The sequence below is a fragment of the Uloborus diversus genome, unplaced genomic scaffold, assembly GCF_026930045.1.
Source record: "Uloborus diversus isolate 005 unplaced genomic scaffold, Udiv.v.3.1 scaffold_13, whole genome shotgun sequence".
NCBI classification, from domain to species: domain Eukaryota; kingdom Metazoa; phylum Arthropoda; class Arachnida; order Araneae; family Uloboridae; genus Uloborus; species Uloborus diversus.
In genome coordinates, this window is record NW_026557987.1 from 8,354,638 (window position 1) to 8,378,823 (window position 24,186).

The following is a 24,186-nucleotide window of genomic DNA, read 5'->3' on the forward strand; positions in this document are numbered from 1 at the left end:
GCATATAAATAAAATGTCACAATTCAAATTTTTGGGAACATATCAATCATCGTGACGAAAAAGCGTTTAAGAAATAGAGTGAAAGTAAACGACTGTTAGTGTAAGATTGAGATCTTTTTGGCAATTTGACTTTTTCTGTAAAATTATTTTTGCGTCGAGTGGAAGAGATCCATTCGAGGGGTCAAAGAGACAAAAAAAAAAGTGGGACAATTCATGGAAATCACCTTCCGTAAATCATACACTGAAAGCCTTGATGTTCTAAGCTATTGAGATACTTTTAAAAGACACAAACATTGATTCAATAAAACCATTTGGATCTGTATTACTAATTTCAAAACATGACAATTCATTCATAAATAGGCTGCCATATGAGAGGTTAAACAAATACATCGTACAGATTTTCTTCTACACTGGGGCGGCTTCAAGATTAAAAGGGATGATCCTTAGTTCCAAGATTTTAAAGCGATCATTTAAAAAAAATTCGAATAAGAATTTGGGTTTAAAATACAAAGATTATGCTAAAATTTGAGAACTTTTTTTACCCAGCGAGGCCGGTCGGCCAAGTTAAATCACATTTTGCCTCCGCCTCCTTACACGATCAGAAATATCAACTTTAAAATGTAAAAAAAGTCTATTTCTTCAATATACATGATTCTTTAAAAATAAATTGTAATAAATCTTACATTAAAAATTAACTGAGTGAAAACATTCTCACGTTTACAGCTGATTGAATTAAAAGACAAGGTAAAATACACATTATAAATGACTTTTAAAAAACATTTTAAAAAGTAAGATTTAAATTCTATTCTGAAATAATGCTTCATAAATGATTTTAAATTCAGCAAATATCTCCCTCCCGCGAGGATCTCTTCGACTCGACGAGTAAATTTACAAAACATTAATATTTTTCACATCAACAAAAATGTTCACTTTAAGTAACAGGGCCATCAGCAATAAATAAAAATCACAAAGATAGATGGCGCTCGCTGCCAGTGCGTCGGCCATCGCAATTCACACCGAAACTAAAACAAATGAGGTAGACCACACGGTCGCTCGAACCGGTGATGGCACAATTAAAACATAAACTCCTTTAAAACGAGAGAAAGAGAGCAAATTTTCTAAACATCGTCGTACATCTCGAAACCATCCAATCATTTAAATATTTGGTACACTGTAAAAATTAGATTTTGAAATATTTTCCAGTTCTCAAAAAGATGGATATAAAAATCATCAGAGTGTGTATACGTGTATATAAAATATCATACATCGGTGAAACATCTGCTCCGGTAAAATTTCGATTTCACGCTAAAAGTACATTATCTACATGCTAAGAAAAACTGGGACACGGATGAATCCTCCCCTCGCACCAGATGTAAATATGCACAGAAAGGTACGAGCGTCGCAAAATGTCTAGACGAGGACTACATGATCAATGGCACTTTTCAATGGAGATATATCTATGGAACTAGTCCCCACACAAAAATGTCTTGAAACGGGATCCGGCGGCACTCGACGCGGAGCGCGGCTCCTCACCGGATCCGTGGCACTCGATTCGGGCGGGAGAATCCGGAGGGCGGTTCCTCGCCAGATCCGTGTGACGTTCGATTCCGGTCGGTGAATCCGGGGAGTCGTCTCCCGCCCGATTTGCGGCACGTGCGTGATACAGGTTGGAGAATCTTATACAAGGGGCTGGCTCCTCACCGGATCCACGGCACTCGATTCCGGTCGGGGAGTCCTCGCCGGATTCGGGCCGTCGACTCCGGCCGGAAAATCCGGGGTCCATCCTCCTATAAGTTGGTGGCCATCGAGGGACTCCGCGGCTGGCCGTCCAGGGCGTCGACCTCCGGGGAGGCTGAGGGCGGCACGTCCAGCTTCACGCTGCTCTTGAGGTGCTCCCACCAGCTGGCCTCCTGGGGCGGCGGGTTGCCGGCGAAGAGGGCGGGGTCCAGTCCGCAGAACTCCTCGGGGCGGCCGCCGGCCTCCGGGGACCACGCCCCGGGGTAGGAGGACTTGGGCGGCGGCTCGGACGCGCTCGCTATCACAGTGTGGCCGCCGAAGAGGGAGGCGATCGCCGGCAGGGCCGAGTACGGGGGAGCGTTGTAGGAATTGATGATGTTCGTGTAGGTGGCCATGGACGTGGGCGCGCTCGACACGAAGGGCTCCGCCGACCCGTTGCCGACCGGGGTGGGCTGCCGGTCCCTCCGCTCCGGGGACCGCCCCTGGTGGCCGGCGTAGGGAGACGAGCGATTGGTCGATGTGGGGGTGTATGCGTCGCGGGGGCTCTCGGTCGACGCCGCCCGGTAGGTCTCCGGTTCCGACGGGTTACGGAAGTACCGGTCGTCGTAGGCGGGACGTGTCGTGTACTCGGGGGAGGTGCCGGAGCCCTGGTCCCCGAAGGCCTCCGCCGGCGCCTCCTCGGAGTTGCCCTGCTCGAAGAACGAGCGGTAGGCGTACCCGTTGAGGGCGTCTCCGTCCGTCGCGTTGAAGTTCAGGACCTGCCCGTTGCCCTTGTCTCCCTTCACGTGTCCGTTCTCCATCATCTTGAGCACCTCCTCCCGGGCGTCGGGAGAGGAGGGGGCCAGGTTCCTCAGCGGCTCGTAGGTGGGTTCCCGGTACCCGCGCCCGCCCTCCCCGGGCGGCATCCCGTTCTCGCCCGGGTTGTTGTCGACGGACGGGTTGCGGGTGGGGGTGCGGGCGGCGTAGCGGTCGCTCCCGTCCGACTGGGAGCGGGGGCTGACCTGCTCCCCGTAGGCGGCGCCGGAAGAGTTGAGGTAATTCTGCATCTGCTCCTTCTGGCTCTTGCGGTTGTGGATGAGGTTCTTGAGCCGGGTGTTCGTCACCTGGTGCATGGTGGCCGCCCCGAACTCGGTCAGCCCGTCCGCCTTGCCGGGGTCCGGGGCGGGCGGCTGCTGTCCGTCGAGCGCCATCAGGTGGTGCTGGGCGGGGAACCCCGCGTACTGGGCGTTCCCGTCGAAGAGGGGCATGGCCCCCGGGGAATGGCCCAGGCCCTTGTGCTGGCCGGGGAGCACGTAGTCGCCCTGCTGGAAACCCTGGAAGAAGAAAAGATCCGCTTTAGCTACACAACATTAAATAGGAGCAGGGCTAAAAATAATGGACGACAAAAATTGCCGACACTCGAGTCGGTAGAATCACACGGTGAACAAAATCGAGGGAGTAACATGATAGTGGATGTAATCTGATTTTGAAAAAAGGATGCTAAAAAGGATGACTTGAAATAAGAAAGAAATTTGGATCGACGAGAAAAAAAAGGTTGAGATGTATGTACATTTTATACCTAATCTGTAAAAGTTGACAAGTATGATACGGGCTTTTTTTTACTTGCCACAAACCCATCAGAAAATAGAGTACTTTACACTAGCCTCTATTTTTGCAATAATTGAAGTGTGTTTCAAGGACTTGCACCCACACAGACCATTTTCTTGAAAACGAAAGGACATTTTTCTTTATTTAAGGATTTTTAATGAAGTTTTTTAGAGGATTTTTTAGTTTTTTTTTTTGTTTCTTTTTGAAATGCTTGAGTCTTTGCCTTGATCATACCCTATCCTAAATAAAAAAAAGGAAAATCAAGAACAAGAAGATCATTACTCATTTTGGATGTTGGTAGCAGCTGCAGGGAGTTAAACTGAAAGTGGTGACCAGTTTTAAGTTTTGGAACTGTGGATCGAGCCGGTAAGAACAGAGAAATATTTTTTTGCTTATTACTTGATTCCTTCAAGTAAATTTAAAGCACAAGTTATAAGTTTTAAAAAAGTAAACCTCCCTCAAAAGTATAAAAGGCATTATTCCCAATTTTGTGGTCATTTTTGATGATTCTGAGAGATCCGAGTTCGGGGCAAGATTGACCAACATCGTTGAATATCGTAAATAGAGATTTAACCAAGTTTTCGCTCCTAATCCCACAAACATGTAAAAATTCAAACGAGATGCATTTCTCCACTCTTTTCGGCGAGGACCCAAGAGACTTTTTATGGAATAATTGGATCATTGAGGATCCAAACCCGATCATGACTGTTGAGGGCAGACCTATCCGCAGTTCAGGAACAGGAAAAAAAAAAGGAGAGAAAGAGAGCACTCACGGTGGGCGTGGGGGGCAGCTGCAGGGAGTCACTGTCATGCTGGAAGTTCTGCCCATTCATGCCCTGGGCGGCATCCACATCCAGGTGGGCGAGTCCACTGGCCTTGGCAGCTGCCGCCTGCAACAGAGAATTGCGATGTTTACACACTCCATGTGGAACATTTGTTCGAAACAGAAATGTGTAACGTCAGGATATATATACACATTGATGAATAAGACTACATTCATGCATGCACACTGTGAGAGCACAGCTTTAACGAATTTGTCGGGACTGAAACTTTTATACATCAAATTGGGGTTATTCGTTATATCTGGGTCTGAAATTAAAAAAAAAAAAAAACTGTTAATTTTACTTTTAAATTTGACATCATGAATAACTTTTTATTCAGCATTCGATAACTTATTACATGCTGATTAATTTGAAATTTTAAAGTACTGAGTAAAAGATGTCTGACAACTTCCTTGATATTTTGTTATATCGGGGTCTGATTTTTTTTTTTTTTTTTTTAACTGTGCACTTACCCAAAAGCCCTAAAAATCAACTGTGCAAAAATATCCATAATTAGAAGGTGTTTATTTTACTTTTAAATTTAACTTTATGAGTTACTTTTTATTCAGCATTTCACAAAGCTAGTTAATTTGAAATTTTGAAGTACCGAGTAATGGATGTTTGACAACTGCCTTGATACTTGACACGAAATGTCATCTTTTGACATTATGGAGAAAATAAAATACTGTTATTTACAGCCCGCTGCATGAGATATGTTTTTAGTTTTCAGTCCATGTAAAGCATTTGAAAAAGTAAGTTTTAATGGGAGTATTATCGCTTTCTGCATCGGAATCGTTATTCGTCGGTTGCCCCCTCGGCCGCCAAAAATTGCAGACAACGAGAAAAGTCTTTTTCTGCTTCGGACAATACGGATATATCATTTGGAAAACAATCCAACATATCCTAACTCAAATTAACAAAAAAGAGTTTTTATCGGCTCTTAAAACAATTCTTTAATTCGAGCTTTATAATTCGGTAAACAGGGGGCTTAGCCTTCATTTAAGTCGGGGGGAAAAGAAAAATTTGCTAAATCGTGAAATTCGTTAAATAGAGGTTCGTTACATCGGGGTCCGAATGTACATTTTTTTTACGAGGTTTTAATTTTCGTGATTTTCGAGAGCCTGTCGTAATTACGAAACTCAAGCCTCATGAAAAAATGCAATTTTATGCATCAACTTTCTGTTCTGTTCCATATGAAATTTGCAAAACCACCAATATTTTCATTTTGCCGAAATTTACAGCTCACAAAATTAAGTGCTTTTACAGTGACAAAGAAAATCCACTCAGCTGAGTTGTGCCGATTTAAGGATCTAGCATTTTTGGCAATGATGACAATCATTCGACCACCTAAAGCAGACATGCAAACAGAACACATAAGGACAATTTTGATAAATTTTACATAACCTCATGACTTTAAGTAACGTATTAAGGTTATGTATCTACTTAGCAGAGTAAAGTGTGAACTATAAAGATGAAAAGACGAAGATATTATTAGCGAAACTTTATTCCAACTTACTAGATGATCGCCATTGTAAAAGTTCAAAAACTACTTAGTGCTGCCAAACAATAATAAAGAAATATATATAAACAATAATACAACTTTAACAAATTCGTCGCTTCGATTCTACGTCGCAGAAAAAAGCACTCTACATTGCAAAAAAATAATGAAGAAATACAATGAAACAAGATAATAAAAACTGATAAACCATTTCTGAAATTTTCTAAAGTTTACACTAGTTTTCAGATTTAGTGATGTTTTTTTCACACTGTAAGAGCACTTTTTTTTTTATTGACCCTTTATTTCAAATGTTTTTGGAACAATTTTATAAAAAGCTTGAAAGTTTGTAAAATATGTAAACTTGCTTTTTCATTCGCTCATTTTTGCACGAACTGCGTTTGCAGAAAAATTTTGGCTCTGCAAAACTACTAACGTTAATTTAAAAAAAAGAAGGAATTGAAAAAAAATCCCACCCTCTTGATTTCCGTTTCTTCCGAATCTTGTGCTAAATTAATCGAAAAAAATAATGATCTCTTCTTGAAATTGTGATGATCATAGTACGCTAATTACTTAGAGACAAAAGAGTAAACAGTTGCAAATGGAGACTGTTTCTGCTATGACTGTACGGTTTTTTATTTCACAGGCCTGAATCGCGTAAGAGGAAAATTCAAGCTATATGCCGCACCTCATTAATTTTAAACTTTTTTAGTAGATAAAATGCAGGAAAGTACGGTATTTATTTTTGCAGAAATACTTAATTTTAAACGAATAAGTAGTTTTTGTTGATTTGTTTACAAAATTAAATACCTTCATAACATTTTCAAGTAAAAAGCAGGTAGCTCATGTTTTATCAGGTCTACATGAATTTTTTTTCACTATAAAATGAAAATAACAATGGTCATGTGATTGATATTGGGCAAAAAATAATGGTTAGGGCAGTTTTCTTCAGTTGGTGAAAAGTAAACGTAAACTATATGTTATTGCAAAAAAAAAAAAGCTAAATGATTTTAAAGGTTTTTTTTTTTTTTTTTGCCTTTTCCATATTTTAATATAAATTTAGGATGAAATAGGCAAAATAATTATTTGCAGAAAATTTAGGATTTGTGCTCGAAGAAAGCTTTTCACTTTATCTAACTCTGGATGCTTTGGGTCAACAAGAGGTTACATATTGATGTGTTATGTACAGGGGTGTATCCCTCGTATAACAGGGTTAATTCGTTTCGTGAAGTGAAAGCGTGTTACACGAGACTTTTTTATATATCAATGGTTTTTTTACTTATTTTTTACATCGAAACCATGTTATATGAGACCTTTAAATATTGTAAATCAAGGAATGTGTACTGTATTATATCGAAACCAAGTCAAAAGGTGTAAATTTTATAACAGCTGAAATTTCGGTTCAATAAAGCATACAACAAAAAAATGATAAAACTTAATTATTTTACATACCTCAAATTAAAACTGTTATGAACAACAAGAAAAAACTTTATTTGCTTTTCTTTACTAAGAACAAAACGCATTCTATTAAAAAAAAATCTGAGTTTTTATATAGCAATTAAGTTTGTCTGAGCAACAACAAAACAAAATATTAAAAAAAGTAATAGAATCATTCTATTTATTTTATTTTATATTTTGTTTCGACTACATTTTTTATTTATCGTTTGCCAAATTTAGCTTATGTTTAATCCTAATGTTTTTTTTTACAATGCACTGGAAACAAAATATTCACCTCTTTGCTCTTAGAACACTGATGAGAAAAATAAAGTAATTTAAAAGTTGAAAGTTTGTGTTATATGGGGAAACCGAACTTTTGAGCCAAGACATAAAATTTCGTAAAAGTTTCATAAAAACAAAGTAAAAACGTACTACAGTTATTACCATACGTTTCTTAAGAAGTGTGCATTGAACAAAAACTAAATTCCTTCTTTTAAAATTCGTGTTAACATCAAAACTGCATACTTATAAACTAAAGTTTGGTACCGTATAATATCGAAACCGTGTTATAATAATCGCATATTTGGTACCGTGTAATATCGAAACCGTGTTGTAGAATTACTGTGTTATACGAGGGACGCCTGTACATGTTTACTTAGCGTAAAAAATAAGTTTAAAAGTTTAAAAAAGTGTCATATAGCACGGTTTTGATGCGACACCCAACGAAGAACCGCGTCGGACGAGGGACGGCCGCAATTCAACCGATTTCGAAACTGTGTTGTAGAATTACTGTGCTACACGAAGGATGCCTGTACATGTTTAATTAGCATAAAAAATAAGTTTTAAAGTAATTTTTAAAAAAGTCTCGCATAACACGGTTTCGATGCGACACCCAACGAACGAACCGCGTCGTACCAGGGACAGCCGCATTTCAACCGATTTCGAAATTGTGTTGTAGAATTACTGTGCTACACGAGGGATGCCTGTACATGTTTAATTAGCATAAAAAATAAGTTTTAAAGTAATTTTTAAAAAAGTCTCGTATAGCACGGTTTCGATGCGACACCCAACGAACGAACCGCGTCGGACGAGGGACGGCCGCACCTCAACCGATTCCGAACCAATGAATGAATGAATGAGTGAATCACCTTCTCCTTCTTGGTCTTGAGCTGGTCGCACTTGCGCATCTTGCATATCTGGTGGCTGCGCACGCTCTTGCAGGGCCCGCAGCCACCGCAGTTGGCCTTGGTCTGGCAACCGGGGCACTCCCCGCACCTCTTCCGCTTCTTCCTCGTCGCCTTCTCCTCCTGCTGCTGCTGAACCACCAGCTGCTGCTGTTGCTGCTGCAGGGCCGGGAGGGCGGCGCCCTGGCTCATGCGGTCCCACTGCTCGATCTGGGCCTGGGGGGAGACACGGAACGACATCGTCAGACGTCGGAAATAGAGATTCGACCGTACGAATCGCAAAAGATGCACCAGAATTCGAATGAGAGGAATTTCTCGACCTCTTTTGGGGGGCAAAAATTAAGAGAATTCTTCCATGAACAGATTCGTTAATTTTCAGTAAGTTACCGCCCTATACTGCCTTCCTAAGCCTAATGGGCGTATCTCAACTTTTTTTTTGTAATTGCATTTTTTCGTTGCCAAGGAATGTTTCAGAGGTAAATCATTATTTTCCTAAGCCTAAAGGCAATATTTCAATTATAAACTGTTAAAAATCACAAACACATAGTGATGTATCTCAAAAATATTATTTCCTAAACTAAAAAGCAGTATCTCGATTTCTTTACTATAAACGTCCGTAGTTAAAAGCTTACGTTAAAAGTGTGTGTGAAATTCAATTTTCTGAACTGTCGATGTGCTGAAAAATACTCTCTCTTGAGATACGCCATTAGACTTATAGACCAAGAGCTGACCCCCCAAAACGCGATTTATCTCTTTTATGGCTTGTGGCCGGTTAAAATAGTAAAACATGCAATGAAAAAACTTTGGCTCTAATGCCCCCCACTAATTTTGGGTCACACGGCTGCGTGGGTGGATGAAAGGTCAAAAAAAAAGAAAAATATTAAAGTGATGAGTTAAATGGCTAAAAATTATATAATAACATTAAATTAATAAGAAAAAACACGTAGGGAATTTCTCCCCCAGCTATGTTGGGGCGAACGTGGTGTCCCCCAGGGATAAAGTATCGATTATTAAACTAAAAAAAATGATCACTTTCGTGGGGGGGAATTTTACAGGGTATTAGTTTCATTATTTTGATTGCCAAAAAAATTCCCCCCCCCCAGTAACTATGGGTCAATTTGTCAAAAAAAAATTTTTTTGTTCCTCTTTATTTGGTCCAAGTCGAGTATTATTGGAATGTTTAAGTTTCAAAAAAAAACTCCCAAAGTTTGAACGTTTATTCGTTAAAAAAAACTCGTAGCAATTCCCCCCCACACCTATGGAGGGGGCTGCTACGCGGTGCGCGGTTTTACAACATGGTGCCCCCCCCCCCCCAGAGGGGTGAATTATCGATTGATTAAATAAAAAATGTTTATTTTCGTGGAGGAAATTTTACAAAGTATACATTTAATTGTTTTAATTGCAAAACAAAATCTCCCCTCCCCAGCAATTATGAGCCTACTAGCTGCATTGCCCGGCGTTGCACGGTCTACCTCAAAAATGTACGTGTATTCGGCGTTCCAAACATTTTATCCAATTATATAAATTTCCCCGTTTTCATTACATTTCTTATTGCTGCTCCACTCTTATTAGTCAAAGTGCAATGTTATATAGCCTATAGCCTTTCTCAATAAATGGACTATTCAACACAAAATGAATTTTTCAGTTCGAACCCGTCAACCCTGTAGACCAAGAGCTGAGCCCCCAAAACACGGTTTATCTGTTTTATGGCGGGTGGCCGATTAAAATAATAAAAAAATGTAATTAAAAATTTTGACTCTAACCCCCCCCCCCCCCCGCCCACTATTTTTGGGTCACACGCTGCGTGGGTGGATGAAAGGTCAAAAAAAAAAAAAAAGAAAAATATTAAAGTGATGAGTTAAATGGCTAAAAATTATATAATAACATTAAATTAATTTTAAAAAAACACGTAGCAAATCCCCCGTCCAGCTATGTTGGGGCGAATGTGGGAGCCCCCCCCCCCCCCCCGAAGTGAATATCGATTGTTAAAATTAAAAAAAAAAAGATTGTTTTCGTGGGGTTGGGGATGGGGAACTTTACAGGGTATTTGTTTCATTATTTTGATTGCCAAAAAATCTCTCCCCCCCCCCCCCAGTAACTATGGGTCAATTTGTCAAAAGAAATTTTTTTGTTTCTCCTTATTTGGTCCGAGTCGAGTACTATTCGAACTTTCCCATGACCTCTTAAATTGTAAAAGAAAATTGCAAATATTTATTCGGTTAAAAAAAACAGGTAGAAAATCCCCCCCCCCCCAGCTATGTTGGGGCGAACTTGTTGCCCCCCAGGAGTGAATTATCGATTGATTAAATAAAAAAAAGATTACTTTTGCAGAGAGGGGCGATTTTCTCAGAGTTTACATTTGATTCTAGCAAAAAAAATCCACCCCCCCCCCCAAAAAAAAAAAATTTTTTTTTATTTAAATTAGAAACTTTGAAATATTTTTCAAAATGAAAGAAAGCAATTCATCGTCCGTACATCAGTGTTCAACTGTAGCCAACACAGTGAAGTCGTTATAGCTGTTGGTTTTTCTTTTCGGAGCATGCTGTACCGCAGCCTTAACTGAAAACGTAAAAAATCCTTTTTTCAAAAATAAATTTTGATGTTTTTATATTATGAGTGTTTTAAAGGGTAATTTTAAGTGTAGCCAGCCATTAGATAAAAGATTGAATGTCTTGACAGAAACTTTATTTGAAGGAATAAAAGTTTCAAAGATTCGAAAACACTGAAAACTGAGATTCCGTGATTTAGATTTTTCCCGAGTTCTTTAACAGAAGCAGATCATCGAGATTGTAGGAACATTTTTATCTAACTAGATAGACACTATCACAACCAATATGATGAAGGTAAATAAATCTATATGAATTACCAAATTATTATTTTAAAAATTCTTTTAACGCATCGGATTAACGCATTAAAATTTACAAGTAAAAAAAATCGTTATTGCAATTTTTAAAAAAATTGTTATTGCAATTTTAACATTAAATCACTTTTGTTTGTGAAATAAACTCATAATTACTGGGGTAGGGGGAGATTTTTTTTTGCAATTCAAACAATTAAATGTATACTCTGAAATTCCCTCACGAACGACAGTTATTTGTTTTTTATTTAATCGATCGATAGTTCAATCCTGGGGGGGGGGACCACATTGTAAAACCACGCACCGCGTAGCACCCCCCCCCCCCCCCCACAAATAGATGGGAGGAATTTGTTATGAGTTTTTTTTTAACGAATAAACATCCAAGCTTTGTTTTTTGCAATTTAAGCGGTCAGGCTAAAGTTCAAATAGTACTCGACTAGGACCAAATAAAGAGGAACAAAAAAAATAAATAAAAATTGACAAATTGATCCATAGTTAAGGGAGAGATTTTTTTTTCTTTTTGAAATTAAAACAATTAAATGTATGCTCTGTAAAATTCCCTCCGCGAAAGTGATCATTTATTTTTAATTTAATCAGACGATAATCCACCCGTGGGGGGGGGGCACCACGTTGTAAAACCGCGCACCGCGTAGCAACCCCCTCCATAGGTGTGTGGGGGGGGGAATTTCTACGAGTTTTCTTTAACGAATAAACGTTCAAACTGGGGTTTTTTTGCAACTTAAACAGTCATGCGTAAGTTCGAATAATACTCGACTTGGACTAAATAAAGAGGAACAAAAAAATTTTTTTTTTGACAAATTGACCCATAGTTACTGGGGAGGAATTTTTTTTTGGCAATCAAAATAATGAAACTAATACCCTGTAAAATTCCCCCCCACGAAAGTGATCATTTTTTTTAGTTTAATAATCGATACTTTATCCCTGGGGGGCACCACGTTCGCCCCAACATAGCTGGGGGAGAAATTCCCTACGTGTTTTTTCTTATTAATTTAATGTTATTATATAATTTTTAGCCATTTAACTCATCACTTTAATATTTTTCTTTCTTTTTGACCTTTCATCCACCCACGCAGCCGTGTGACCCAAAATTAGTGGGGGGCATTAGAGCCCAAGTTTTTTCATTGCATGTTTTACTATTTTAACAGGCCACAAGCCATAAAAGAGATAAATCGTGTTTTGGGGGCTCAGCTCTTGGTCTATTAAGAGGGCAGTATAGCCAGGGCCTGAGGCAGAAATACATGAAATACACCACCAGCTCAGTCATTCCAATCGAGGACTGCAGTTTCGTGCTTATTAGCACTCTTGGCTTCCTTAAGAGGTTTTCTACCTACAGCTCAGTCACTTCCTATGCCAGGCTGATGAGTGCTAATGAGCACGAATACTGCAGTCCTAGGCTGGAATGACCGAGCTGGCGGTGTATTTCAGATTAGTTAATAATTAAATCATCTATTAAAAAATTAATATATAAAATAAGGATTTATTCCCTTAAAATTGACTAGGTCATAATTGCTTCCTCAAACGTTAAAAAAGAAAATTGCAAATAATAGTGAATATTTATAGCACAATTGTAAATATTAATGCATGCCTACAGCTCAAAGTGCTCTGCAAAACATTATCTTATTTGAAGGCAATATTTACTTCAGTTGTGCAAATAGCAATATAATTTTAATGTAACCCTATAAGATAATTCAAGAAGCAAATGTACTTTATTTTAAACCACAAATAGAGAACTTAAGTAATATTATATTTCTGAAATGTAATAAATAAAAATCTTAACGCATATGATGTAACTTTGAAAATGAATGGGGGCCATTGGGTACGGAGGGGGGTATCTGTATCTCTGTCTTTAGTCTAGATCAAGTTCAACCTTACGTTAATTTGTCCTTTGTTTTACTATATTTTAAATGACCGTTAAACTATGGATTTACCTTTAGCAAATTCATTCATCTATTTTATTCAGGGTTGGGTTTTTTGCCGGCAAAAAGGTATTTTTGCCGGGAGAGTGGAAAAAACCATGGCAAAAATGGAAAAAACGGCAAAAATGGAAAAAACAGCAAAACCCTAATTGCAAATAAGTATTATATTGTTAACCAAGAAATATTGACAATATAATATAAATAATGCACTTTAATATTTTAGTCATGTCTCTCCATGTTACTTCTCATTTATAAGGTGAAAAATAAATAAATAACAAATGTTGGGATTGCAAAACTTAAGATTTTAAATGCTTGCTGAAACATTTTTTTCAGAATGAGCCAACTTTTATTTCTTTTATTTTATAGTTGCATCTCGATTAAGTATACTTTATATAGATATTTAGTATTCTGTAAAAAATGATATAATAAACAAGCTAATTACATTTTCATTGTAAGTAAATTATTTGTCTTAGATGCTACAAACTGAAATTTTATGTTAATGTTTAAAAATTTAAAAGTAAAAATGCTCCATAACTTTAAAAGTAAGTTCAACCTCAAAATTTTTTTAAGCTGTAAAAATAGTTAAATTAAAATTTTATCAAAATGCATGCTTTTCATGCTTTTACTTTGTATAAAAAGGAAAAAAAAAACTGTCCGTAAGTTGCTAACACAAAATCTATTTTTGCCACTTTGGCAAAAACCTATTTTTGCCGGGTGGTAAAAACCGTTGTTTTTTCCATTGTTTTTTCCGCCCCAGGCAAAAATTTGCCAACCCTGATTTTATTCAATGAAATAATAATAGATGCAAAACAAAACTCTTCCACTGTGACCTCATAAGTTTCAGCCTTTTAGCTCTCCCCCATTTAATCATCAACTGTCTTCACCAAAATAATTTTTAAAGAAATACAACGCACAATTATGCACTAAAATAACCCTAAAAAAATGGTATCGCTTGTTTTTTAAGATTAAAGTTGATGTCATCCCTGAATCAGTTTCTAAAGATATGGTGAATGGATGATGAAATAAATGAAATGCCTGCTTTTTGAGGTCTCTTTTACCAAAGCACAGAATATGGGTTGACTTAAAAATGTCAGGTTTAGCTAAGGGTAGTTCTCAGAAGGTGGGAACAAAAAAGTTAATTCTGAGCAAATTTTCAAAGTTGACAACAATTTTGTATTTTTATAGCATAGTATGTACACCTAGAACATCACATGTAAACATAAGAAGACAGCAGGTATTCATAGAAATTATTAAATAGCAAATTTAATGATCGGTCTGTAGGTAACAGATTTCGGACATAGTTGTCCAGTAGGTACCAGACTTTGGACATCATCATAAAATGTAAGTTTCACAATTTTCGAGCTTTTAAAATGAAAATTTTATCAATTTTTAAATTCAGCAATTAAAAATAGAAAGGATTAATTACTTGAATTACTTTATATACTGGTCTTTAAATAATAAAACTTTGTTATGGTTAAAAATATGGCAAAATATGAAAAAAAAAAAACCATCCATTTTGCCAGCGAAGGTGATAAAGTCGCCAAACTGTTGACAAAAACGGGAATTCCCCGCTGGTAACCCTTTGCTTATCGTATGCTGCGAGTTGTCGCCAATCGAGAAATACTTAAATATTAGCACATTGAAGAACTATTTATTAAATAATTGCCGTTAGATGTCTATTTATTGATGTAATTTTAAAACATTTTATCCAAAATATTAGTAAAATAAAAGATGATCATGTTCGAAATGTTGCAGAGTTATGAGCTGCCGCCGTTTTGTTTACTTAAATGTGTTTTTTTACGATCGCTATCTTGTGCTTCTACTGTTATTTATGTAATGTTCAATGCATAGCGTATTAATTATGCAAAATACCAAAGGATTTAAGAAATGAACATTATATAATGACCTTCTTTATTAAGGTCATAATAGTAGATCATTTATAATGATGAATAAATGGACAGAATTATCGGCGTCTGGATCGTAACGCAATTTGGACATCTCACATGTATGTATAAGAAAAATGATTTTGCTCCAAAGATGCTGCATAAAAGCATATGAAAACACTTTAAATGTGTTAAAAATTGATTTGCAGGATCAAAAAATACCATCAAAACATATAAATCATATACTTAGTTCTCAAATAATAGCATCGTCCAGATCGTAATTTTTGGACATACATCAGACTTCCAACTCGCTTTTTTTCTAAAATCGTTTACAAGATAAATAATCTGTCTTTACTATTGCCATTTGTGGAAAATATTATCAAAGAATTCCTCAGTTTGAGATTCATACCCTTAATTATTTTGAAACATATGGAATTTTTTTTTTTTTTTTTCTTTTGATGGTACATTTGCTCAGTTAACGTTTTGAAGGTCCAAAAAATTGTACCTTTTACCGAAGAAAACATTTTTCAAAGGGTATTTGAAGAACATTTTTTCCATAATTTATGTCAATTCTTGTCTCTATACAGCATTGTAATTTTGCTCAAAAATATTCGAGTGAATTAAAATAAAAGTTATTTAATGTTAAAGCTTCAAAGTTTAGGTCTGTGTCTGCTCCCCACTTTAGAGACCTGTCCGATTCTAGTTTTAGCAGTTTTAATGAAAATGTATATCATCCATCAAGTTTCTAACTTGGTAGTTGCTAGGCTAGATCAAGTTTAACTTGGTAGTTACTTAGTGAGCAAAAAGTTAGAGTCGAGATAGCTGAACAATGACTATCAATTTGCAAGAACGAGACGAACTCGCGAGAAGCCGCCCGATCGATTGCCGGGGAAGAACGACCGACGTTGCCGAATATCGCAAATAGAGATTCGATCGAGTTCTCGTTCCCGACGGAACGCACGAGTCCGAAATGAGATGATTCGGTGAGTCGAGAGCTGAAGAGGATTCACACCCACCTGGTGCTGCACGAGCTGCTGCTGTGGTGGCAGGGCCTGTTGCCGGGGGGTGGTGGAAGACACGGAAGGCACTTGGAAGGTGTTCTCTAGGCGCGGGTCCGGGTCCTCGGTCCTGGGCCGCTTCGGGTCCGGGTAGCCCCCCAGAGGGGGGACCTGGTATGCCTGGACCACACCCTGGCCCCCCTCGCTGCCCTGGGGGGGCAGGTAGACGGCAGGGTACCCGTGGAGGGCCGCATTCACCTGGGAGGGAAGAGTACGAGGTTAGTTGTACGGAGAGAACTCTTTTATTTTGTGAAATGGTGATCACATGGATGTAATCAGCGAATCAGGAGTCAAGAAGCAAAGAGACGAATAATAGCCAGGGTTCATACCCTTTAGGCAGAAAAAAATTCAAGCACTTTTCAAGGTAAAAAATTTTGTTTTCAAGGCAATATCATAAATTTGTACTAAAAATATTGTATGCAGATTTCATTTACTACAAACACATAGAAATAAGGCAATAATACAAAAAAGTATAGGAAAACAAAATTGCTTTTTCTACAACGAGAGACGCTTTGATGAAAGATCTACTGCGTTGAAAGTTTTTCTGAAAATGCTTGAAAAGTTTGGTCATAAAGAGAAGCAGATACCAAGAGGTTTAATTTTGAGGTTTTTCAAAGGTTGCAGCAGTCAGAGGTTTGTATATTTTCTAGAATCAGCAAATTAATACTTAAAAAAAAAAAAACCTTTCATAAGTGCTTTTAACTTTTATGGGAAGAAACTAAAATACCCAAGTTCAATGGCATTGCCAGAGAGGAGTTTTTGAAGTCACTCCCCCCCCCCCCCCCCCCCCCACCGGTTTCAACATTTATTTCCAATATCTATACAGTTGTTTATTACAATATAAGGGCGGTTAGGACAAGAACACTACCCAGAAAGTTATTTCAGTTTGCACTATTAAGTTCTAAAAATATTAGGTTTGCAAATCATTTATAAGTATGCAAATCAATTATTCGTATGTATTTATTAGCTGTTCAGCCAATAAGGCATTTCAACTGTCCTCGAGTAAATTTAAAAATTAGGAAGTAAGAAAAGTTTATGAAAGTCCATAGTCCAGTCTCTACACCTCAAAATATACAAAAGCAGCTTAAGCAGTGATAAATACTCTGAATGCAAATTTGAGCCTATTCAGCTTTCATTGATTAACTTGCAATAGACAATAAATGTGCAAGTTCAGATTTACAGAGCCATATTTCGAAATCGAAAAGATTCACAAGAAATTGACATATATTATGACAAAAGTAGTTTTATTTTGGGAAAAAATGGGTTATTGTTGAAATTAGAATTTAAATTTAGAAAGGCAACAATATTCAGATGTAATTGTGATTTGCGAGTTCATAAAAAATTACCTGAAAGTTTCAAAGAGCAAAATAGGGCTAGGGGGGGGGGGAATAATTTTTAAAACTAAGCCCCCTATTACTTGAATATACATATGTACAACAATAACTTTTGCTATGCATACAATTCATAAAATAGTTTATCAAGTCAAAATATTCTGCATAGAAATACCATGCCCAGTGCCTGTTGATAACCAGCAACAGGCACTGGGCCTAGCTAGGCTGGTACTGGTCAATTTATTAGATCGAAATGAAGATGAATGACCCTCCTTAAGCTATCTACCCCTTTGCTGATTAAAGCCTCTTTCAGTAAGCTCCAAGTACCCACAACCTTAATAAAGTAGTAATTTTGAACATTTGAGGAAAAGGGGAAAATTGGAGATATAGGGAGGTAAAAGCATAAAAACGAACACTACTGGATTTCAAGTGAATAATCATAACACAACCACCCCTGTTATACACCTTATTTATTTTAGCAGACATAAAAAATGATGTACTTATAAATAAAATTATATAAATCAACTTTATATTTAAAATACAAACTTTAAGTTAATTTGTTAGGTGCTCAACTGCTGAAATTTAAATTTTTTTTAAAGAATCTGTTATGACCAAAAATTAGGTACAGATAATCATTCATAATTGCAAAAATAAATAAGCAAATAATTAAACAAGACCAAGGTAATTAATTCTTTAACTCTTTAGTTATTAAAATAAAAAATAAAATAAGCTAATCTGATGTAGCAGTGTCAAAATAACTACTAATTGCCAAAAATATAAAAATATTTACAAAATGCAAAAGGATTGAAATCTCAAACAAAGGAAGCAAATTTTCGCGAATTAAGTTTAATGTTGTCATGTTTCCTATAAAATAAACTTATATTTTACTGAAATTAAACATAAAATATGCTAATCTACGGTAGCAAACATGAAAATAACATCCGATTAGTGAATATATTTAAATATTTGCAAGATGCAAAAAGATTGAAATTTCAAACACGAGAAGCAATTTTTCGCAAAGTCTGAGTTCGTTCGACGTGGCATGCTTCCCATGAAATAAATTTATTTGTTTTTTATTAAAATTAAACAAAACATATACTAATTTAAGGTAGCATATGCGAAACTAACATTTGATTAGACAAAATATTTAAATATTTGCAGGATGCAAAAAGATTGAAATTTCAAACACAAGAGCAATTTTCCGCGAAACCCGAGTAAGTTCAATGTTGTCATGGTTTCCAAATTAATTTCTTTGTTAATTAATGAAATTAAACAAAAAATAAACTAATCTAAGGTACCATATGTCAAAATATCTTTCGGTTGTAAAAAACATCAAAATATTTACAAGATGCAAAAGGATTGAAATCCCAAACACGGAAACATTTTTTCGCGATGGTGCATACTGAACACATGTTCAGAAAATTGCATTGGTGAAATACTTTTTTAAAACTTCTAAGCACAATTCGTTGATTTTTGAGAGAATTTAAGCACTAAGAAACTTTTTCAAGGTTTTAAAACTTTTTCAAGGTTTTCAAGCACTTGAAAATGAACTTTTTTTTTTCAAGCACTTTTCAAGGTTTTTCAAGGGCGTACGAACCCTGATAGCTCGCACACGTTCTGCAAATATGACCCCCAACAGATTTTTGGTTTGTCCCAAGGGAAAAAGGGATCATCTAAACTTCTGAAGGTTCATATCAGGGATGAAACTCGTTGGCAGCCATCGGTGATCGTTCTAGTTATCATTTAATGATTGAGCCATTGAGCCATTAGATGGCTAAAATCATTTTTTTTAATTAAAATTACTTTTGCTTTGACTAAGTATAAATCCTGAATAAATTGTAGCAGATTAATCAGCTGAAAAAAATAATTAAATTCACTTTTGCTTAGAATAAGAAACTATGATGAATAGTCATTTTAACACTAAACCAATACACCCACCCTTTTGAGTCAAAGTAGTGTACAGATTATCATTCAAGAGGTGTGAACATTTTTTTTTTCTTTAGAAAAAAAATTGAATGGATTAATAGAGGTTACAGAGCAAATTCAAAAGAAACTGAAATTTTTTGAAAGCGATTGAAAAAGGGAACCAAATTTTGAAAAAAGACTTTTAGGGACTAGAAACTAAGAAATGGACTTCTAAGAGGGAAAGAAGACTAGTTGAAAATATAGTAGCAGAGTTTGCATATAGCAGCAGAGCAGCTGCAAAATGTTAACACAGTAAAAGAGACTATATATTTTTTCTTTTTTTACCTAGGAAGGACTTCAAAGCAACTTTCTGTTTCTTTCCGGGATTTGAAGAATAGCTTCCTCTTTACCAAGTTATTATGCTTTGAAATGTTCTAGCAAAAACAACGCAATTTTGAGGTACCCTGAAGAACTAAATTTATCGAATCTTGCCAATTAAAGAGAAAAAAAAGATGCATCCCAGTAATACTCTTCCTCGATGAGCATGCAGGAATCATTTTTTTTCTTGCAAAAGTACCTTGTTTGCACTCAGGAACCGCGTTAAGCATTCACCAATGCGCCAAATGTGATAAAATCGTAAATTCGGTGAAAAAAATCGAATTTGGCTAATTTATTGGCAAACGGAAAATTCTCTTTGTTGCATGGCGCGTTTGTTTCATTGTGTTCGATGTCGAAACCATCGGACCAAGATAGGAATGCAGCCTTTACTTTAATAAAAGCTTTTAATTCTACTCTCAAATTTATTAAAGAATGATAAATAGTCACTTTAATTTGTTATTAGCCATTTTTTTCCTTTTTACTGCACCAGTATGAATATTCATGTTTCTTGGCCATTTTATAATTTTTGAACAGAAAGTTCATGCGGAGTGAGTGAAATCAGATACTGTTGCTCGAATAAATCCATACTTCTTTCATAAGAAGCTTAAAGTATCATTTATTACTATATTTTTGACGGGAAAATAATTTAGTTTTTTTTTTTTGAAAAATTACACATGATTTGTCGAAAAACTGTACTGAATTGGAATTTTTTTCTCTCGCAAAATTCCTAAAAACAGACAAAAATTTCTGGATTGACCCCTACCCTCATTCTCAAAAAATTGTCAAAAATTAAGTTATACTTCACTCTCTGATTAAATATTTCTGCAGACAAAAATATACTAAAGTGAGCAAAATTAGTCTTTGACTAAGACTTTTGAAATTTGGCTAACACTTTAAAAATTTGGCTAATTTACTGGCTAACAATTTGAAATCCTTCGTGCACTGCTCACCTAGGGGATGTCATGGCTCAGACTGTGCAGTTGAAGTTTTAAGGGTCAGTTCTTTTGAGGGGTATTTTTCTCATTTTTAGGGGAAATGGGCTCTTACTTTGGGGGGGGGGATCTTTGAGATATTTGGGGGGGGAGTGCGCCTTTGCTCTTGGGAGGGGGGTGAGCACCGCTGTTGTTTGAGAAAATAAAAACCTATCCAATTCACTTTCAGTACAAAAATATCAAATACTCATAATAAAAAAGGTTAAGTATTTGTAAGAAAATTTAGTTGAAATGAGTTTACAAAAACAGAATTCATTTAGAAGAGGACATTGACATATTTTGTACACGAGCTTCAGAATTCCATGAAGAGTTCAGTTTTTGAAACTCAGAATTGGGTGAAAGCTCTGTCATTTCTTTCTAAATGAGCCCCAGTATGGAAGAATTTTTCAGAAGTCTGAACATCCAAATCGATATCCTCGCCTCAGTACGACAGTAGGATATCTATCTTACTGCTGTTTCTAGGTTTAGATGTTTTACTGTTGCTCCGAGGCGACGATGTGGAAGAATTCTTTCAAGTCTGAACATTCGAGCCCGTATGGAAGAACCTTCATGAGTCGGAGCTCACGAACCCACATGGAAGAACATTGTCAGGTCTGAACCCGTACGGAAGAACATTGTCAGGTTTGAACCCGTATGGAAGAACCTTCATAGGTCAGAACCCACGAACCCACACGGAAGAACATTGTCAGGTCTGAACCTGTACGGAAGAACATTGTCAGGTCTGAACCCGTACGGAAGAACATTGTCAGGTCTGAACCCACATGGAAGAACATTGTCAGGTCTGAACCTGTACAGAAGAACATTGTCAGGTCTGAACCTGTACGGAAGAACATTGTCAGGTCTGAACCCGTACGGAAGAACATTGTCAGGTCTGAACCCGTACGGAAGAACATTGTCAGGTCTGAACCCACATGGAAGAACATTGTCAGGTCTGAACCTGTACGGAAGAACATTGTCAGGTCTGAACCGTACGGAAGAACATTGTCAGGTCTGAACCCACATGGAAGAACATTGTCAGGTCTGAACCTGTACGGAAGAACATTGTCAGGTCTGAACCGTACGGAAGAACATTGTCAGGTCTGAACCCGTACGGAAGAACATTGTCAGGTCTGAACCCACATGGAAGAACATTGTCAGGTCTGAACCTGTACGGAAGAACATTGTCAGGTCTGAACCTGTACGGAAGAACATTGTCAGGTCTGAACCGTACGGAAGAACATTGTCAGGTCTGAACCCGTACGGAAGAACATTGTCAGGTCTGAACCCACATGGAAGAACATTGTCAGGTCTGAACCTGTACGGAAGAACATTGTCAGGTCTGAACCTGTACGGAAGAACATTGTCAGGTCTGAACCGTACGGAAGAACATTGTCAGGTCTGAACCCACATGGAAGAACATTGTCAGGTCTGAACCTGTACGGAAGAACATTGTCAGGTCTGAACCGTACGGAAGAACATTGTCAGGTCTGAACCCACATGGAAGAACATTGTCAGGTCTGAACCTGTACGGAAGAACATTGTCAGGTCTGAACCGTACGGAAGAACATTGTCAGGTCTGAACCCACATGGAAGAACATTGTCAGGTCTGAACCTGTACAGAAGAACATTGTCAGGTCTGAACCCACACAGAAGAACATAGTCAGGTCTGAATCCATACGGAAGAACCTTCATAAGTCAGAACACACAAACCCACACGGAAGAACATTGTCAGGTCTGAACCCGTACGGAAGAACCTTCATAAGTCAGAACCCACGAACCCACACGGAAGAACATTGTCGGGTCTGAACCCGTACGGAAGAAAAGCGAACCCAAAGACGGCACTCACCTGCATGTTGATGTTACTCAGTCGCTGGGACACGGGTGCGAAACTCTGCGGCTGCATCCTCTGCAGCATCTCCTGCTCCGCCGCCTCGTCCATCGGGTGCTGCTCCCGGACCTCCGCCGGACTGGCCACGGAGGACACGTGGGAGGGGGGCCGCCCGGGGTCCGACAGGAAGGCCTGGAGGCGCCGCTCTGTCTCCCCAGACTTCTCCACCGGGGCGCTGGGGGGCCGCTGCGCCGGGTCCCCGTGCGCCGACTGGGGCGTGGAGGGCTGGCTGTGGGGGGCGAAGTCCCCCGCCCCGATCTGCTCCCAGGGCCTGTACCCGACGTTCCCCCCGGCCGGGGTGCCGTCCCGGGAGGGGGGGTTAGGCGTGGGGGCGGCGCCGGGGGACGACATCAGTCTGGCAGAGAGCCCCTCTGCGGAGGCGTCGTTGTTCGGTGCATTGTCCGTCTCCTCGTTCTTCTGGCGGACCGACTCCCCGTTCCTGGCGAACGCCGACGTCTCTGCAAAGGCGAAGACGGACTTGGGGGGGTCCCCGTCGGGCGGCTTGACATCCTTGACGTCGACGTAGGTGATGTTGTTGGGGAGCGTGCCCAGGAAGGTGAACTCCTGGGGGGCCTTCTCCTGGGCGTGGTGCTGGACGAAGGCGCCGTGGGGGGCGGCAGGGGAGAAGAAGGCGGGGGAGAACTCTGCTGCGGCGTAGGGGGCGGCGATGACGGTGTAGGGGGAGGACCAGGTGTCCTGGCCCAGGAAGACGGACGGGGCGGTGCCGGGCACGTAGCCGCCCACGACGCCTTGCCGGCCACTCTCGTTCATGACTCTCTCGGCATCTGGAAGGACAAGAGTTTTAAACTTCAGTACAAAAGTAGTTTTATGTGTTTGCAATCAATCATTTATGCCCTTTGTAAAAAACTGAAAAAAAATTAACTTTTTTTTTTATTTCTTAACATCTTTTTATTTTTCACATCATTTCAAAATGTTTTTACCACAATAATCAACATGCAAATCTGAGTATCCACTTGCCTATATATATATATATATATATATATATAAGACAGATGATATTCTGCATTAAAATCAAGAACATTCATTTGTATATTTTGATTATTGTGCTCTAAAAATGCATACACAATGCTTATTCAATGCACAGTTTTGTTAAATATACACTTACTACAAAAGGTATTAATTTAAATCTATATCTTCAATGGAAACAAATCCTTACTGCAATCAAAAATCACGCAATCATACACAAAAAGGAGAAAAAGATTATCGGGGAAAAAACCCCATTAATTTTTTAATTTTATTTTTTGCTTTAGGTCATTTAGTGCGTGTGAGCTAAAAACTAAAACTTTGAAATAATTGAGCAATAGAGTGATGAAACTTTTTTCCATAAAAATGTCCCATTTATGTGAACTAATTGAGCAACATACTAACAGTACAAGGACTATCATAATACAGTTTTAAAATTTTAAGAACAGCATAAAATGCGGGCTCAAGCTTTTCTGGCTCGGAGGAGAATAATTATCAAATTTAAACAAAAAATCCATTTTTTAAATCATCTGTTCCTTAGTAAGTACGTATACTCACACTAACCCTCGTCAATAAATGTGCACTGAAATCGAGAAAAGCTCGGCAGTCGAATGGTGAAGAGTATTTTGAACTTCAGTATAAAAATAAATCCTTTTTCAAAGTAAGGAAAGGCTCTATAATTACATTCATTTTTTCCAACAACGATTTGAACGTATTTGATACTTTTCATGAT

General features: G+C 38.1%; 1 protein-coding gene across 1 annotated transcript; it reads right to left on the reverse strand.

The window, feature by feature from the left end:
• Positions 1-1,694: 1,694 nt before the first annotated feature.
• Positions 1,695-23,240, reverse strand: LOC129232661 (uncharacterized). The gene is made up of 5 exons (XM_054866792.1): positions 22,428-23,240; positions 15,955-16,194; positions 8,226-8,477; positions 4,098-4,214; positions 1,695-3,050 (listed from the first exon to the last, which is right to left on the reverse strand). The coding sequence occupies exons 1-5, from the start codon at positions 23,238-23,240 to the stop codon at positions 1,788-1,790; spliced, it is 2,685 nt and encodes an 894-aa protein (XP_054722767.1). The 3' UTR covers positions 1,695-1,787.
• Positions 23,241-24,186: the final 946 nt, after the last annotated feature.

Excerpts from the sequence above, each read along its gene's own strand:
- LOC129232661 (XM_054866792.1), bottom strand. The coding sequence starts at position 23,240 with ATGAACGAGAGTGGCCGGCAAGGCGTCGTGGGCGGCTACGTGCCCGGC. Across the intron at positions 4,215-8,225 it reads TCAAGACCAAGAAGGAGAAG|GCGGCAGCTGCCAAGGCCAG; the intron begins GTGATTCACTCA and ends TCTCTGTTGCAG. Across the intron at positions 3,051-4,097 it reads AGCTGCCCCCCACGCCCACC|GGTTTCCAGCAGGGCGACTA; the intron begins GTGAGTGCTCTC and ends TTCTTCTTCCAG.